Genomic DNA, 20432 nt, shown 5'->3' with positions numbered 1-20432 from the left:
GAGAGAGTGGGACAGTGGGATTAGTGTGGGGACTGACACAGGACTGTGGGGAAAGAGTGGGACAGTGGGATTAGTGTGGGGACTGACACAGGACTGGGGAGAGAGTGGGACAGTGGGATTAGTGTGGGACTGACACAGGACTGTGGGGAGAGAGTGGGACAGTGGGATTAGTGTGGGGACTGACACAGGACTGTGGGGGGAGAGTGGGACAGTGGGATTAGTGTGGGGACTGACACAGGACTGTGGGGAGAGAGTGGGACAGTGGGATCAGTGTGGGGACTGACACAGAACTGTGGGAGAGAGTGGGACAGTGGGATTAGTGTGGGACTGACACAGCACTGTGGGGGAGAGGAGGGACAATGAGATTAGTGTGGGGACTGACACAGGACTGGGGAGAGAGAGTGGGACAGTGGGATTAGTGTGGGGACTGACACAGGACTGGGAGAGAGTGGGACAGTGGGATTAGTGTGGGGACTGACACAGGATTGTGGGGAGAGAGTGGGGACAGTGGGATCAGTGTGGGGACTGACACAGGACTGTGCGGAGTGTGGGACAGTGGGATTAGTGTGGGGACTGACACAGGACTGGAAGAGTGTGTGGACAGTGGGATTAGTGTGGGGGACTGACACAGGACTGTGGGGAGAGTTGGGACAGTGGGATTAGTGTGGGACTGACACAGGACTGTGGGGAGAGAGTGGGACAGTGGGATTAGTAGTGGGGACTGACACAGGACTGTGGGGAGAGAGTGGGACAGTGGGATTAGTGTGGGGACTGACACAGGACTGTGGGGAGAGAGTGGGACAGTGGGATTAGTGTGGGGACTGACACAGGACTGTGGGGAGAGAGTGGGACAGTGGGATTAGTGTGGGACTGACACAGGACTGTGGGGAGAGAGTGTGACAGTGGGATTAGTTTGGGGACTGACACAGGACTGTGGGGAGAGTGGGACAGTGGGATTAGTGTGGGGACTGACACAGGACTGTGGGGAGAGAGTGGGATAGTGAGATTAGTGTGGGGACTGACACAGGACTGTGGGGAGAGAGTGGGACAGTGGGATTAGTGTGGGGACTGACACAGGACTGGGGAGAGAGTGGGAGAGTGGGATTAGTGTGGGGACTGACACAGGACTGTGGGAGAGAGTGGGACAGTGGGATCAGTGTGGGGACTGACACAGAACTGTGGGAGAGAGTGGGACAGTGGGATTAGTGTGGGGACTGACACAGGACTGTGGGGAGAGTGGGACAGTGGGATTAGTGTGGGGACTGACACAGGACTGTGGGGAGAGAGTGGGACAGTGAGATTAGTGTGGGGACTGACACAGGACTGTGGGGAGATAGTGGGACAGTGGGATTAGTGTGGGGACTGACACAGGACTGTGGGGAGAGAGTGGGACAGTGGGATTAGTGTGGGGACTGACACAGGACTGTGGGGAGAGAGTGGGACAGTGGGATTAGTGTGGGGACTGTGAAGTGATACCACGGTCCTGTGCGTTTAGTCTTCAGCTGTCTGGAGGGAGGAGCTGGTTAACCATGTTGACCCCTCGCCCTCCCTCGTCTCCATCCCTCAGGGCCTACGTGTCGCTCTTCATGCGTCACCTGTGCGAGCCAGGCGCGGACGGTTCGGAGACGTTTGCAGACGGAGTTCCCCGCGAGGGGCTCTCCCGCCAGCACGTGCTGACCCGGATCGGAGTCATGTCCCTCATCCGCAAGAAGGTAGGTCACCTGGCTCCCGCGCAGCCCAGCCGCCGTCCCCTTCCCGGGGCCCCGCGAATCTGTGTCGCCCGGGGGCCCGGAGTTCTCACGGGGGGACGGAGAGCGACTCCCGCCCTCAATAGGAGAGGGGCCCTGAGTCCTGGGCCTACCCTTAAAGGCAAGGCGGTACATCGTCCGTGGGGTGTGCGGTCATCGGCCGAGGTGTAGGGGGTGGGCAAATGTCTCGAGGGGCTGTTCGATATCCCGGGTATTTCCTGCGTTTTGCAGAATTTTCTGAGCAGGGAGCAGCAGGGGCCATTTTTGAAGGGGAGGGAGTGTCCTCGGAATCGTGGCCGTTCGGCGATCGGACCGCGGGGTGGAAGGAGACGACAGATAGAGTGGATGTGGAGAGGATGTTTCCTGTAGTGGGGGAGTCTAGGACCAGAGGACACAGATAGAGTGGATGTGGAGAGGATGTTTCCTGTAGTGGGGAAGTCTAGGACCAGAGGACACAGATAGAGTGGATGTGGAGGATGTTTCCTATAGTGGGGGAGTCTAGAACCAGAGGACACAGATAGAGCGGATGTGGAGAGGATGTTTCCTGTAGTGGGGGAGTCTAGGACCAGAGGACACAGATAGAGTGGATGTGGAGAGGATGTTTCCTGTAGTGGGGGAGTCTAGGACCAGAGGACACAGATAGAGTGGATGTGGAGAGGATGTTTCCTGTAGTGGGGGAGTCTAGGACCAGAGGACACAGATAGAGTGGATGTGGAGAGGATGTTTCCTGTAGTGGGGGAGTCTAGGACCAGAGGACACAGATAGAGTGGTTGTGGAGACGGTTTCCTGTAGTGGGGGAGTCTAGGAACAGAGGACACAGATAGAGTGGATGTGGAGAGGATGTTTCCTGTAGTGGGGGAGTCTAGGACCAGAGGACACAGATAGAGTGGTTGTGGAGACGGTTTCCTGTAGTGGGGGAGTCGAGGACCAGAGGACACAGATAGAGTCGATGTGGAGAGGATGTGTCCTGTAGTGGGGGAGTCTAGGACCAGAGGACACAGATAGAGTGGATGTGGAGAGGATGTTTCCTGTAGTGGGGGAGTCCAGGACCAGAGGACACAGATAGAGTGGTTGTGGAGACGGTTTCCTGTAGTCGGGGAGTCTAGGACCAGAGGACACAGATAGAGTGGATGCGGAGAGGATGTTTCCTGTAGTGGGGGAGTCGAGGACCAGAGGACACAGATAGAGTCGATGTGGAGAGGATGTGTCCTGTAGTGGGGGAGTCTAGGACCAGAGGACACAGATAGAGTGGATGTGGAGAGGATGTTTCCTGTAGTGTGTGAGTCTAGGAACAGAGGACACAGATAGAGTGGTTGTGGAGAGGATGTTTCCTGTAGTGGGGGAGTCTAGGACCGATAGGGCAGAGCCTCAGACTAGAGGGACGTCCGTTTCGAACGGGGATGGCGAGGGATTTCTGCAGCAGGAGCTACTGAGTGAGTTGCTGAGAAACAGTCTGGAGTGGGTTGGCGGTAAACGCTGTGCCCGGGGGGCCTCGGGAGGCAGCCGTCTCCGAGCGAGGGGTCCGGTGTTGCCGGGAGGACTGACGGTGTTGCCCGTCGACAGGTTCAGGAATTCGACCACATCAACGGGCACTGGAGCATGCCGGAGCTGGCGCAGGAGGCCTGCGATAGCAAGAAGTCCTCCCGCTCGAGCTCACCGCTCTCCAAGACGCCCGGGGCCTCCACCCCGGGGGAGACCCAGCCCAACACGCCTTCCCGCACCGCAGGTAAGGGGTCCCCCTCGGCGCGGCACGCCGGCCGCCGCCCCTCCCCACTCGATCATCGTTCTCTTCCTTCCGTGGGGAGACCCTGCTCTGTCGACACACTGGCTAATCTCCCTCAATGTCTCACATTGATCCGCTGTCGACACAGTGACTGATCTCCCTCAATGTCTCACATTGATCCTCTGTCCACACACTGGCTGATCTCCCTCAATGTCTCACATTGATCCTCTGTCGACACAGTGACTGATCTCCCTCAATGTCTCACATTGATCCTCTGTCCACACAGTGACTGATCTCCCTCAGTGTCTCACATTGATCCTCTGTCCACACAGTGACTGATCTCCCTCAATGTCTCACATTGATCCTCTGTCCACACAGTGACTGATCTCCCTCAATGTCTCACATTGATCCTCTGTCCACACACTGGCTGATCTCCCTCAATGTCTCACATTGATCCTCTGTCGACACAGTGACTGATCTCCCTCAATGTCTCACATTGATCCTCTGTCGACACAGTGACTGATCTCCCTCAATGTCTCACATTGATCCTCTGTCGACACAGTGATTGATCTCCCTCAATGTCTCACATTGATCCTCTGTCCACACAGTGACTGATCTCCCTCAATGTCTCACATTGATCCTCTGTCGACACAGTGACTGATCTCCCTCAGTGTCTCACATTGATCCTCTGTCGACACAGTGACTGATCTCCCTCAATGTCTCACATTGATCCTCTGTCCACACACTGGCTGATCTCCCTCAATGTCTCACATTGATCCTCTGTCGACACAGTGACTGATCTCCCTCAATGTCTCACATTGATCCTCTGTCCACACACTGGCTGATCTCCCTCAATGTCTCACATTGATCCTCTGTCCACACAGTGACTGATCTCCCTCAGTGTCTCACATTGATCCTCTGTCCACACAGTGACTGATCTCCCTCAATGTCTCACATTGATCCTCTGTCCACACAGTGACTGATCTCCCTCAATGTCTCACATTGATCCTCTGTCCACACAGTGACTGATCTCCCTCAATGTCTCACATTGATCCTCTGTCCACACAGTGACTGATCTCCCTCAATGTCTCACATTGATCCTCTGTCCACACACTGGCTGATCTCCCTCAATGTCTCACATTGATCCTCTGTCCACACAGTGACTGATCTCCCTCAATGTCTCACATTGATCCTCTGTCGACACAGTGACTGATCTCCATCAATGTCTCACATTGATCCTCTGTCGACACAGTGACTGATCTCCCTCAATGTCTCACATTGATCCTCTGTCCACACACTGGCTGATCTCCCTCAATGTCTCACATTGATCCTCTGTCGACACAGTGACTGATCTCCCTCAATGTCTCACATTGATCCTCTGTCGACACAGTGACTGATCTCCCTCAATGTCTCACATTGATCCTCTGTCGACACAGTGATTGATCTCCCTCAATGTCTCACATTGATCCTCTGTCCACACAGTGACTGATCTCCCTCAATGTCTCACATTGATCCTCTGTCGACACACTGACTGATCTCCCTCAATGTCTCACATTGATCCTCTGTCCACACACTGGCTGATCTCCCTCAATGTCTCACATTGATCCTCTGTCGACACAGTGACTGATCTCCCTCAGTGTCTCACATTGATCCTCTGTCGACACAGTGACTGATCTCCCTCAATGTCTCACATTGATCCTCTGTCGACACACTGGCTGATCTCCCTCAATGTCTCACATTGATCCTCTGTCCACACAGTGACTGATCTCCCTCAATGTCTCACATTGATCCTCTGTCGACACACTGGCTGATCTCCCTCAATGTCTCACATTGATCCTCTGTCCACACAGTGACTGATCTCCCTCAATGTCTCACATTGATCCTCTGTCCACACACTGGCTGATCTCCCTCAATGTCTCACATTGATCCTCTGTCGACACAGTGACTGATCTCCCTCAATGTCTCACATTGATCCTCTGTCGACACAGTGACTGATCTCCCTCAATGTCTCACATTGATCCTCTGTCCACACAGTGACTGATCTCCCTCAGTGTCTCACATTGATCCTCTGTCCACACACTGGCTGATCTCCCTCAATGTCTCACATTGACCCTCTGTCCACACAGTGACTGATCTCCCTCAGTGTCACACATTGATCCTCTGTCGACACAGTGACTGATCTCCCTCAATGTCTCACATTGATCCTCTGTCGACACAGTGACTGATCTCCCTCAATGTCTCACATTGATCCTCTGTCCACACAGTGACTGATCTCCCTCAGTGTCTCACATTGATCCTCTGTCCACACACTGGCTGATCTCCCTCAATGTCTCACATTGACCCTCTGTCCACACAGTGACTGATCTCCCTCAGTGTCACACATTGATCCTCTGTCGACACAGTGACTGATCTCCCTCAATGTCTCACATTGATCCTCTGTCCACACACTGGCTGATCTCCCTCAATGTCTCACATTGATCCTCTGTCCACACAGTGACTGATCTCTCTCAATGTCTCACATTGATCCTCTGTCCACACACTGGCTGATCTCCCTCGATGTCTCACATTGATCCTCTGTCGACACAGTGACTGATCTCCCTCAATGTCTCACATTGATCCTCTGTCGACACAGTGACTGATCTCCCTCAATGTCTCACATTGATCCTCTGTCCACACAGTGACTGATCTCCCTCAATGTCTCACATTGATCCTCTGTCGACACAGTGACTGATCTCCCTCAATGTCTCACATTGATCCTCTGTCGACACAGTGACTGATCTCCCTCAATGTCTCACATTGATCCTCTGTCCACACAGTGACTGATCTCCCTCAATGTCTCACATTGATCCTCTGTCCACAGTGACTGATCTCCCTCAATGTCTCACATTGATCCTCTGTCGACACAGTGACTGATCTCCCTCAATGTCTCACATTGATCCTCTGTCCACACAGTGACTGATCTCCCTCACTGTCTCACATTGATCCTCTGTCGACACAGTGACTGATCTCCCTCAATGTCTCACATTGATCCTCTGTCCACACAGTGACTGATCTCCCTCAATGTCTCACATTGATCCTCTGTCCACACACTGACTGATCTCCCTCAATGTCTCACATTGATCCTCTGTCCACACAGTGACTGATCTCCCTCAATGTCTCACATTGATCCTCTGTCGACACAGTGACTGATCTCCCTCAATGTCTCACATTGATCCTCTGTCGACACACTGGCTGATCTCCCTCAATGTCTCACATTGATCCTCTGTCGACACAGTGACTGATCTCCCTCAATGTCTCACATTGATCCTCTGTCCACACAGTGACTGATCTCCCTCAATGTCTCACATTGATCCTCTGTCCACACAGTGACTGATCTCCCTCAATGTCTCACATTGATCCTCTGTCGACACAGTGACTGATCTCCCTCAATGTCTCAGATTGATCCTCTGTCCACACAGTGACTGATCTCCCTCAATGTCTCACATTGATCCTCTGTCCACACAGTGACTGATCTCCCTCAATGTCTCACATTGATCCTCTGTCGACACAGTGACTGATCTCCCTCAATGTCTCACATTGATCCTCTGTCGACACACTGGCTGATCTCCCTCAATGTCTCACATTGACCCTCTGTCGACACAGTGACTGATCTCCCTCAATGTCACACATTGATGCTCTGTCGACACACTGGCTGATCTCCCTCAATGTCTCACATTGATCCTCTGTCGACACAGTGACTGATCTCCCTCAATGTCTCACATTGATCCTCTGTCCACACAGTGACTGATCTCCCTCAATATCTCACATTGATCCTCTGTCGACACAGTGACTGATCTCCCTCAATGTCTCACATTGATCCTCTGTCCACACACTGACTGATCTCCCTCAATGTCTCACATTGATCCTCTGTCGACACAGTGACTGATCTCCCTCAATGTCTCACATTGATCCTCTGTCGACACACTGGCTGATCTCCCTCAATGTCTCACATTGATCCTCTGTCCACACAGTGACTGATCTCCCTCAATGTCTCACATTGATCCTCTGTCGACACAGTGACTGATCTCCCTCAATATCTCACATTGATCCTCTGTCCACACAGTGACTGATCTCCCTCAATGTCTCTCATTTATCCTCTGTCGACACACTGGCTGATCTCCCTCAATGTCTCACATTGATCCTCTGTCCACACACTGGCTGATCTCCCTCAATGTCTCACATTGATCCTCTGTCCACACAGTGACTGATCTCCCTCAATGTCTCACATTGATCCTCTGTCCACACAGTGACTGATCTCCATCAATGTCTCACATTGATCCTCTGTCGACACAGTGACTGATCTCCCTCAATGTCTCACATTGATCCTCTGTCGACACAGTGACTGATCTCCCTCAATGTCTCACATTGATCCTCTGTCGACACAGTGACTGATCTCCCTCAAAGTCTCACATTGATCCTCTGTCGACACACTGGCTGATCTCCCTCAATGTCTCACATTGATCCTCTGTCCACACAGTGACTGATCTCCCTCAATCTCTCACATTGATCCTCTGTCCACACACTGGCTGATCTCCCTCAATCTCTCACATTGATCCTCTGTCCACACAGTGACTGATCTCCCTCAATGTCTCACATTGATCCTCTGTCCACACAGTGACTGATCTCCCTCAATGTCTCACATTGATCCTCTGTCCACACAGTGACTGATCTCCCTCAATGTCTCACATTGATCCTCTGTCCACACAGTGACTGATCTCCCTCAATGTCTCACATTGATCCTCTGTCGACACAGTGACTGATCTCCCTCAATGTCTCACATTGATCCTCTGTCGACACAGTGACTGATCTCCCTCAATGTCTCACATTGATCCTCTGTCGACACAGTGACTGATCTCCCTCAATTTCTCACATTGATCCTCTGTCCACACAGTGAGTGATCTCCCTCAATGTCTCACATTGATCCTCTGTCCACACAGTGACTGATCTCCCTCAATGTCTCACATTGATCCTCTGTCCACACACTGACTGATCTCCCTCAATGTCTCACATTGATCCTCTGTCGACACAGTGACTGATCTTCCTCAATGTCTCACATTGATCCTCTGTCGACACAGTGACTGATCTCCCTCAATGTCTCACATTGATCCTCTGTCCACACACTGGCTGATCTCCCTCAATGTCTCACATTGATCCGCTGTCGACACAGTGACTGATCTCCCTCAGTGTCTCACATTGATCCTCTGTCCACACAGTGACTGATCTCCCTCAATGTCTCACATTGATCCTCTGTCGACACTGTGACTGATCTCCCTCAGTGTCTCACATTGATCCTCTGTCGACACAGTGACTGATCTCCCTCAATGTCTCACATTGATCCTCTGTCGACAGAGTGACTGATCTCCCTCAATGTCTCACATTGATCCTCTGTCCACACACTGGCTGATCTCCCTCAATGTCTCACATTGATCCTCTGTCCACACAGTGACTGATCTCCCTCAATGTCTCACATTGATCCTCTGTCGACACACTGGCTGATCTCCCTCAATGTCTCACATTGATCCTCTGTCCACACAGTGACTGATCTCCCTCAATGTCTCACATTGATCCTCTGTCGACACACTGGCTGATCTCCCTCAATGTCTCACATTGATCCTCTGTCGACACAGTGACTGATCTCCCTCAATGTCTCACATTGATCCTCTGTCGACACAGTGACTGATCTCCCTCAATATCTCACATTGATCCTCTGTCCACACAGTGACTGATCTCCCTCAATGTCTCACATTGATCCTCTGTCGACACAGTGACTGATCTCCCTCAATGTCTCACATTGATCCTCTGTCGACACAGTGAATGATCTCCCTCAATGTCTCACATTGATCCTCTGTCGACACAGTGGCTGATCTCCCTCAATGTCTCACATTGATCCTCTGTCGACACACTGGCTGATCTCCCTCAATGTCTCACATTGATCCTCTGTCCACACACTGGCTGATCTCCCTCAATGTCTCACATTGATCCTCTGTCCACACACTGGCTGATCTCCCTCAATGTCTCACATTGATCCTCTGTCGACACAGTGACTGATCTCCCTCAATGTCTCACATTGATCCTCTGTCGACACAGTGACTGATCTCCCTCAATGTCTCACATTGATCCTCTGTCGACACAGTGACTGATCTCCCTCAATGTCTCACATTGATCCTCGGTCCACACACTGGCTGATCTCCCTCAATGTCTCACATTGATCCTCTGTCGACACAGTGACTGATCTCCATCAATGTCTCACATTGATCCTCTGTCGACACAGTGACTGATCTCCCTCAATGTCTCACATTGATCCTCTGTCGACACAGTGACTGATCTCCCTCAATGTCTCACATTGATCCTCTGTCGACACAGTGACTGATCTCCATCAATGTCTCACATTGATCCTCTGTCGACACAGTGACTGATCTCCCGCAATGTCTCACATTGATCCTCTGTCGACACAGTGACTGATCTCCCTCAATGTCTCACATTGATCCTCTGTCGACACAGTGACTGATCTCCCTCAATGTCTCTCATTGATCCTCTGTCGACACAGTGACTGATCTCCCTCAATGTCTCACATTGATCCTCTGTCCACACAGTGACTGATCTCCCTCAATGTCTCACATTGATCCTCTGTCCACACAGTGACTGATCTCCCTCAATGTCACACATTGATCCTCTGTCGACACACTGGCTGATCTCCCTCAATGTCTCACATTGATCCTCTGTCGACACAGTGATTGATCTCCCTCAATGTCTCACATTGATCCTCTGTCGACACTGTGACTGATCTCCCTCAATGTCTCACATTGATCCTCTGTCGACACTGTGACTGACCTCCCTCAATGTCTCACATTGATCCTCTGTCCACACAGTGACTGACCTCCCTCAATGTCTCACATTGATCCTCTGTCCACACACTGACTGATCTCCCTCAATGTCTCACATTGATCCTCTGTCGACACAGTGACTGATCTCCCTCAATGTCTCACATTGATCCTCTGTCCACACAGTGACTGATCTCCCTCAATGTCTCACATTGATCCTCTGTCGACACAGTGACTGATCTCCCTCAATGTCTCACATTGATCCTCTGTCCACACAGTGACTGATCTCCCTCAATGTCTCACATTGATCCTCTGTCGACACAGTGACTGATCTCCCTCAATGTCTCACATTGATCCTCTGTCGACACAGTGACTGATCTCCCTCAATGTCTCACATTGATCCTCTGTCGACACAGTGACTGATCTCCCTCAATGTCTCACATTGATCCTCTGTCCACACAGTGACTGATCTCCCTCAATGTCTCACATTGATCCTCTGTCCACACAGTGACTGATCTCCCTCAATGTCTCACATTGATCCTCTGTCCACACAGTGACTGATCTCCCTCAATGTCTCACATTGATCCTCTGTCGACACAGTGACTGATCTCCCTCAATGTCTCACATTGATCCTCTGTCGACACAGTGACTGATCTCCCTCAATGTCTCACATTGATCCTCTGTCCACACACTGGCTGATCTCCCTCAATGTCTCACATTGATCCTCTGTCCACACAGTGACTGATCTCCCTCAATGTCTCACATTGATCCTCTGTCGACACAGTGACTGATCTCCCTCAATATCTCACATTGATCCTCTGTCCACACAGTGACTGATCTCCCTCAATGTCTCACATTGATCCTCTGTCGACACACTGGCTGATCTCCCTCAATGTCTCACATTGATCCTCTGTCCAGACAGTGACTGATCTCCCTCAATCTCTCACATTGATCCTCTGTCCACACACTGGCTGATCTCCCTCAATGTCTCACATTGATCCTCTGTCGACACAGTGACTGATCTCCCTCAATGTCTCACATTGATCCTCTGTCCACACACTGGCTGATCTCCCTCAATGTCTCACATTGATCCTCTGTCCACACAGTGACTGATCTCCCTCAATGTCTCACATTGATCCTCTGTCGACACAGTGACTGATCTCCATCAATGTCTCACATTGATCCTCTGTCGACACAGTGACTGATCTCCCTCAATGTCTCACATTGATCCTCTGTCCACACACTGGCTGATCTCCCTCAATGTCTCACATTGATCCTCTGTCGACACAGTGACTGATCTCCCTCAATGTCTCACATTGATCCTCTGTCGACACAGTGACTGATCTCCCTCAATGTCTCACATTGATCCTCTGTCGACACACTGGCTGATCTCCCTCAATCTCTCACATTGATCCTCTGTCCACACTCTGGCTGATCTCCCTCAATCTCTCACATTGATCCTCTGTCCACACTCTGGCTGATCTCCCTCAATGTCTCACATTGATCCTCTGTCGACACAGTGACTGATCTCCCTCAATGTCTCACATTGATCCTCTGTCGACACAGTGATGATCTCCCTCAATGTCTCACATTGATCCTCTGTCCACACAGTGACTGATCTCCCTCAATGTCACACATTGATCCTCTGTCGACACACTGGCTGATCTCCCTCAATGTCTCACATTGATCCTCTGTCGACACAGTGATGATCTCCCTCAATGTCTCACATTGATCCTCTGTCCACACAGTGACTGATCTCCCTCAATGTCACACATTGATCCTCTGTCGACACACTGGCTGATCTCCCTCAATGTCTCACATTGATCCTCTGTCGACACAGTGATTGATCTCCCTCAATGTCTCACATTGATCCTCTGTCCACACAGTGACTGATCTCCCTCAATGTCTCACATTGATCCTCTGTCGACACAGTGACTGATCTCCCTCAATGTCTCACATTGATCCTCTGTCGACACAGTGACTGATCTCCCTCAATCTCTCACATTGATCCTCTGTCGACACAGTGACTGATCTCCCTCAATGTCTCACATTGATCCTCTGTCGACACAGTGACTGATCTCCCTCAATGTCTCACATTGATCCTCTGTCGACACAGTGACTGATCTCCCTCAATGTCTCACATTGATCCTCTGTCGACACAGTGACTGATCTCCCTCAATGTCTCACATTGATCCTCTGTCCACACACTGGCTGATCTCCCTCAATGTCTCACATTGATCCTCTGTCGACACAGTGACTGATCTCCCTCAATGTCTCACATTGATCCTCTGTCGACACAGTGACTGATCTCCCTCAATATCTCACATTGATCCTCTGTCGACACAGTGACTGATCTCCCTCAATGTCTCACATTGATCCTCTGTCCACACAGTGACTGATCTCCCTCAGTGTCTCACATTGATCCTCTGTCCACACAGTGACTGATCTCCCTCAATGTCTCACATTGATCCTCTGTCGACACAGTGACTGATCTCCCTCAATGTCTCACATTGATCCTCTGTCGACACAGTGACTGATCTCCCTCAATGTCTCACATTGATCCTCTGTCCACACAGTGACTGATCTCCCTCAATGTCTCACATTGATCCTCTGTCCACACAGTGACTGATCTCCATCAATGTCTCACATTGATCCTCTGTCGACACAGTGACTGATCTCCCTCAATGTCTCACATTGATCCTCTGTCGACACAGTGACTGATCTCCCTCAATGTCTCACATTGATCCTCTGTCGACACAGTGACTGATCTCCCTCAAAGTCTCACATTGATCCTCTGTCGACACACTGGCTGATCTCCCTCAATGTCTCACATTGATCCTCTGTCCACACAGTGACTGATCTCCCTCAATCTCTCACATTGATCCTCTGTCCACACACTGGCTGATCTCCCTCAATCTCTCACATTGATCCTCTGTCGACACAGTGGCTGATCTCCCTCAATGTCTCACATTGATCCTCTGTCCACACACTGGCTGATCTCCATCAATGTCTCACATTGATCCTCTGTCGACACAGTGACTGATCTCCCTCAATTTCTCACATTGATCCTCTGTCCACACAGTGACTGATCTCCCTCAATGTCTCACATTGATCCTCTGTCCACACAGTGACTGATCTCCCTCAATGTCTCACATTGATCCTCTGTCCACACAGTGACTGATCTCCCTCAATGTCTCACATTGATCCTCTGTCCACACAGTGACTGATCTCCCTCAATGTCTCACATTGATCCTCTGTCGACACAGTGACTGATCTCCCTCAATGTCTCACATTGATCCTCTGTCGACACAGTGACTGATCTCCCTCAATGTCTCACATTGATCCTCTGTCGACACAGTGACTGATCTCCCTCAATTTCTCACATTGATCCTCTGTCCACACAGTGAGTGATCTCCCTCAATGTCTCACATTGATCCTCTGTCCACACAGTGACTGATCTCCCTCAATGTCTCACATTGATCCTCTGTCCACACACTGACTGATCTCCCTCAATGTCTCACATTGATCCTCTGTCGACACAGTGACTGATCTTCCTCAATGTCTCACATTGATCCTCTGTCGACACAGTGACTGATCTCCCTCAATGTCTCACATTGATCCTCTGTCCACACACTGGCTGATCTCCCTCAATGTCTCACATTGATCCGCTGTCGACACAGTGACTGATCTCCCTCAGTGTCTCACATTGATCCTCTGTCCACACAGTGACTGATCTCCCTCAATGTCTCACATTGATCCTCTGTCGACACTGTGACTGATCTCCCTCAGTGTCTCACATTGATCCTCTGTCGACACAGTGACTGATCTCCCTCAATGTCTCACATTGATCCTCTGTCGACAGAGTGACTGATCTCCCTCAATGTCTCACATTGATCCTCTGTCCACACACTGGCTGATCTCCCTCAATGTCTCACATTGATCCTCTGTCCACACAGTGACTGATCTCCCTCAATGTCTCACATTGATCCTCTGTCGACACACTGGCTGATCTCCCTCAATGTCTCACATTGATCCTCTGTCCACACAGTGACTGATCTCCCTCAATGTCTCACATTGATCCTCTGTCGACACACTGGCTGATCTCCCTCAATGTCTCACATTGATCCTCTGTCGACACAGTGACTGATCTCCCTCAATGTCTCACATTGATCCTCTGTCGACACAGTGACTGATCTCCCTCAATATCTCACATTGATCCTCTGTCCACACAGTGACTGATCTCCCTCAATGTCTCACATTGATCCTCTGTCGACACAGTGACTGATCTCCCTCAATGTCTCACATTGATCCTCTGTCGACACAGTGAATGATCTCCCTCAATGTCTCACATTGATCCTCTGTCGACACAGTGGCTGATCTCCCTCAATGTCTCACATTGATCCTCTGTCGACACACTGGCTGATCTCCCTCAATGTCTCACATTGATCCTCTGTCCACACACTGGCTGATCTCCCTCAATGTCTCACATTGATCCTCTGTCCACACACTGGCTGATCGCCCTCAATGTCTCACATTGATCCTCTGTCGACACAGTGACTGATCTCCCTCAATGTCTCACATTGATCCTCTGTCGACACAGTGACTGATCTCCCTCAATGTCTCACATTGATCCTCTGTCGACACAGTGACTGATCTCCCTCAATGTCTCACATTGATCCTCGGTCCACACACTGGCTGATCTCCCTCAATGTCTCACATTGATCCTCTGTCGACACAGTGACTGATCTCCATCAATGTCTCACATTGATTCCTCTGTCGACACAGTGACTGATCTCCCTCAATGTCTCACATTGATCCTCTGTAGACACAGTGACTGATCTCCCTCAATGTCTCACATTGATCCTCTGTCGACACAGTGACTGATCTCCATCAATGTCTCACATTGATCCTCTGTCGACACAGTGACTGATCTCCCGCAATGTCCTCACATTGATCCTCTGTCGACACAGTGACTGATCTCCCTCAATGTCTCACATTGATCCTCTGTCGACACAGTGACTGATCTCCCTCAATGTCTCTCATTGATCCTCTGTCGACACAGTGACTGATCTCCCTCAATGTCTCACATTGATCCTCTGTCCACACAGTGACTGATCTCCCTCAATGTCTCACATTGATCCTCTGTCCACACAGTGGACTGATCTCCCTCAATGTCACACATTGATCCTCTGTCGACACACTGCTGATCTCCCTCAATGTCTCACATGATCCTCTGTCGACACAGTGATTGATCTCCCTCAATGTCTCACATTGATCCTCTGTCGACACTGGTGACTGATCTCCCTCAATGTCTCACATTGATCCTCTGTCGACACTGTGGACTGACCTCCCTCAATGTCTCACATTGATCCTCTGTCCACACAGTGACTGACCTCCCTCAATGTCTCACATTGATCCTCTGTCCACACACTGACTGATCTCCCTCAATGTCTCACATTGATCCTCTGTCGACACAGTGACTGATCTCCCTCAATGTCTCACATTGATCCTCTGTCCACACAGTGACTGATCTCCCTCAATGTCTCACATTGATCCTCTGTCGAGGCACAGTGACTGATCTCCCTCAATGTCTCACATTGATCCTCTGTCCACACAGTGACTGATCTCCCTCAATGTCTCACATTGATCCTCTGTCGACACAGTGGACTGGATCTCCCCTCAATGTCTCACATTGATCCTCTGTCGACACAGTGACTGATCTCCCTCAATGTCTCACATTGATCCTCTGTCGACACAGTGACTGATCTCCCCTCAATGTCTCACATTGATCCTCTGTCGCACACAGTGACTGATCTCCCTCAATGTCTCACATTGATCCTCTGTCCACACAGTGACTGATCTCCCTCAATGTCTCACATTGATCCTCTGTCCACACAGTGACTGATCTCCCTCAATGTCTCACATTGATCCTCTGTCGACACAGTGACTGATCTCCCTCAATGTCTCACATTGATCCTCTGTCGACACAGTGACTGATCTCCCAATGTCTCACATTGATCCTCTGTCCACACACTGGCTGATCTCCCTCAATGTCTCACATTGATCCTCTGTCCACACAGTGACTGATCTCCCTCAATGTCTCACATTGATCCTCTGTCGACACAGTGACTGATCTCCCTCAATATCTCACATTGATCCTCTGTCCACACAGTGACTGATCTCCCTCAATGTCTCACATTGATCCTCTGTCGACACACTGGCTGATCTCCCTCAATGTCTCACATTGATCCTCTGTCCAGACAGTGACTGATCTCCCTCAATCTCTCACATTGATCCTCTGTCCACACACTGGCTGATCTCCCTCAATGTCTCACATTGATCCTCTGTCGACACAGTGACTGATCTCCCTCAATGTCTCACATTGATCCTCTGTCCACACAGTGGCTGATCTCCCTCAATCTCTCACATTGATCCTCTGTCGACACAGTGGCTGATCTCCCTCAATGTCTCACATTGATCCTCTGTCCACACACTGGCTGATCTCCATCAATGTCTCACATTGATCCTCTGTCCACACAGTGACTGATCTCCCTCAATGTCTCACATTGATCCTCTGTCGACACAGTGACTGATCTCCCTCAAAGTCTCACATTGATCCTCTGTCGACACACTGGCTGATCTCCCTCAATGTCTCACATTGATCCTCTGTCCACACAGTGGCTGATCTCCCTCAATGTCTCACATTGATCCTCTGTCCACACACTGGCTGATCTCCCTCAATGTCTCACATTGATCCTCTGTCGACACAGTGACTGATCTCCCTCAGTGTCTCACATTGATCCTCTGTCGACACAGTGACTGATCTCCCTCAATGTCTCACATTGATCCTCTGTCGACACAGTGACTGATCTCCCTCAAAGTCTCACATTGATCCTCTGTCCACACACTGGCTGATCTCCCTCAATGTCTCACATTGATCCTCTGTCCACACAGTGACTGATCTCCCTCAATGTCTCACATTGATCCTCTGTCGACACAGTGACTGATCTCCATCAATGTCTCACATTGATCCTCTGTCGACACAGTGACTGATCTCCCTCAATGTCTCACATTGATCCTCTGTCCACACACTGGCTGATCTCCCTCAATGTCTCACATTGATCCTCTGTCGACACAGTGACTGATCTCCCTCAATGTCTCACATTGATCCTCTGTCGACACAGTGACTGATCTCCCTCAATGTCTCACATTGATCCTCTGTCGACACACTGGCTGATCTCCCTCAATCTCTCACATTGATCCTCTGTCCACACTCTGGCTGATCTCCCTCAATCTCTCACATTGATCCTCTGTCCACACTCTGGCTGATCTCCCTCAATGTCTCACATTGATCCTCTGTCGACACAGTGACTGATCTCCCTCAATGTCTCACATTGATCCTCTGTCGACACAGTGATGATCTCCCTCAATGTCTCACATTGATCCTCTGTCCACACAGTGACTGATCTCCCTCAATGTCACACATTGATCCTCTGTCGACACACTGGCTGATCTCCCTCAATGTCTCACATTGATCCTCTGTCGACACAGTGATGATCTCCCTCAATGTCTCACATTGATCCTCTGTCCACACAGTGACTGATCTCCCTCAATGTCACACATTGATCCTCTGTCGACACACTGGCTGATCTCCCTCAATGTCTCACATTGATCCTCTGTCGACACAGTGATTGATCTCCCTCAATGTCTCACATTGATCCTCTGTCCACACAGTGACTGATCTCCCTCAATGTCTCACATTGATCCTCTGTCGACACAGTGACTGATCTCCCTCAATGTCTCACATTGATCCTCTGTCGACACAGTGACTGATCTCCCTCAATCTCTCACATTGATCCTCTGTCGACACAGTGACTGATCTCCCTCAATGTCTCACATTGATCCTCTGTCGACACAGTGACTGATCTCCCTCAATGTCTCACATTGATCCTCTGTCGACACAGTGACTGATCTCCCTCAATGTCTCACATTGATCCTCTGTCGACACAGTGACTGATCTCCCTCAATGTCTCACATTGATCCTCTGTCCACACACTGGCTGATCTCCCTCAATGTCTCACATTGATCCTCTGTCGACACAGTGACTGATCTCCCTCAATGTCTCACATTGATCCTCTGTCGACACAGTGACTGATCTCCCTCAATATCTCACATTGATCCTCTGTCGACACAGTGACTGATCTCCCTCAATGTCTCACATTGATCCTCTGTCCACACAGTGACTGATCTCCCTCAGTGTCTCACATTGATCCTCTGTCCACACAGTGACTGATCTCCCTCAATGTCTCACATTGATCCTCTGTCGACACAGTGACTGATCTCCCTCAATGTCTCACATTGATCCTCTGTCGACACAGTGACTGATCTCCCTCAATGTCTCACATTGATCCTCTGTCCACACAGTGACTGATCTCCCTCAATGTCTCACATTGATCCTCTGTCGACACACTGGCTGATCTCCCTCAATGTCTCACATTGATCCTCTGTCCACACAGTGACTGATCTCCCTCAATGTCTCACATTGATCCTCTGTCCACACAGTGACTGATCTCCCTCATTGTCTCACATTGATCCTCTGTCGACACAGTGACTGATCTCCCTCAATGTCTCACATTGATCCTCTGTCGACACAGTGACTGATCTCCCTCAATATCTCACATTGATCCTCTGTCCACACAGTGACTGATCTCCCTCAATGTCTCACATTGATCCTCTGTCGACACAGTGACTGATCTCCCTCAATATCTCACATTGATCCTCTGTCCACACAGTGACTGATCTCCCTCAATGTCTCACATTGATCCTCTGTCCACACAGTGACTGATCTCCCTCAATGTCTCACATTGATCCTCTGTCGACACAGTGACTGATCTCCCTCAATGTCTCACATTGATCCTCTGTCGACACAGTGACTGATCTCCCTCAAAGTCTCACATTGATCCTCTGTCCACACACTGGCTGATCTCCCTCAAAGTCTCACATTGATCCTCTGTCCACACAGTGACTGATCTCCCTCAATGTCTCACATTGATCCTCTGTCCACACACTGGCTGATCTCCCTGAATGTCTCACATTGATCCTCTGTCCACACAGTGACTGATCTCCCTCAATGTCTCACATTGATCCTCTGTCCACACAGTGGCTGATCTCCCTCAATGTCTCACATTGATCCTCTGTCGACACAGTGACTGATCTCCCTCAATGTCTCACATTGATCCTCTGTCGACACACTGGCTGATCTCCCTCAATGGCTCACATTGATCCTCTGTCGACACAGTGACTGATCTCCCTCAATGTCTCACATTGATCCTCTGTCCACACAGTGACTGATCTCCCTCAATGTCTCACATTGATCCTCTGTCCACACACTGGCTGATCTCCCTCAATCTCTCACATTGATCCTCTGTCCACTCAGTGACTGATCTCCCTCAATGTCTCACATTGATCCTCTGTCCACACAGTGACTGATCTCCCTCAGTGTCTCACATTGATCCTTTGTCCACACAGTGACTGATCTCCCTCAATGTCTCACATTGATCCTCTGTCCACACAGTGACTGATCTCCCTCAATGTCTCACATTGATCCTCTGTCGACACAGTGACTGATCTCCATCAATGTCTCACATTGATCCTCTGTCGACACTGTGACTGATCTCCCTCAATGTCTCACATTGATCCTCTGTCCACACAGTGACTGATCTCCCTCAATGTCTCACATTGATCCTCTGTCCACACAGTGACTGATCTCCCTCAATGTCTCACATTGATCCTCTGTCCACACAGTGACTGATCTCCCTCAGTGTCTCACATTGATCCTCTGTCCACACAGTGACTGATCTCCCTCAATGTCTCACATTGATCCTCTGTCCACACACTGGCTGATCTCCCTCAATGTGTCACATTGATCCTCTGTCGACACAGTGACTGATCTCCCTCAATGTCTCACATTGATCCTCTGTCGACACAGTGAATGATCTCCCTCAATGTCTCACATTGATCCTCTGTCCACACACTGACTGATCTCCCTCAATGTCTCACATTGATCCTCTGTCGACACACGGGCTGATCTCCCTCAATGTC

At 50.1% G+C, this 20432-nt stretch overlaps 1 protein-coding gene across 1 annotated transcript in view; it reads left to right on the top strand.

The window, feature by feature from the left end:
- Nucleotides 1-1514: 1514 nt before the first annotated feature.
- Nucleotides 1515-20432, top strand: part of LOC132387968 (chromodomain-helicase-DNA-binding protein 4-like) — a gene marked incomplete at its 3' end in the record, with an annotated part of 24633 nt that continues 5715 nt past the window's right edge. Inside the window, exons 1-2 of the mRNA XM_059960288.1 lie at nucleotides 1515-1712; nucleotides 3312-3474. Coding sequence (XP_059816271.1) covers nucleotides 1530-1712; nucleotides 3312-3474 — 346 coding nt within the window. The remainder of the gene's footprint in view (nucleotides 1713-3311; nucleotides 3475-20432) is intronic.

The sequence above is a fragment of the Hypanus sabinus genome, unplaced genomic scaffold, assembly GCF_030144855.1.
Source record: "Hypanus sabinus isolate sHypSab1 unplaced genomic scaffold, sHypSab1.hap1 scaffold_2458, whole genome shotgun sequence".
Classification (NCBI taxonomy): Eukaryota; Metazoa; Chordata; class Chondrichthyes; order Myliobatiformes; family Dasyatidae; genus Hypanus; species Hypanus sabinus.
Note: the sequence above shows the minus strand (reverse complement) of the source record. Positions and strands in the feature narration are given on the sequence as shown.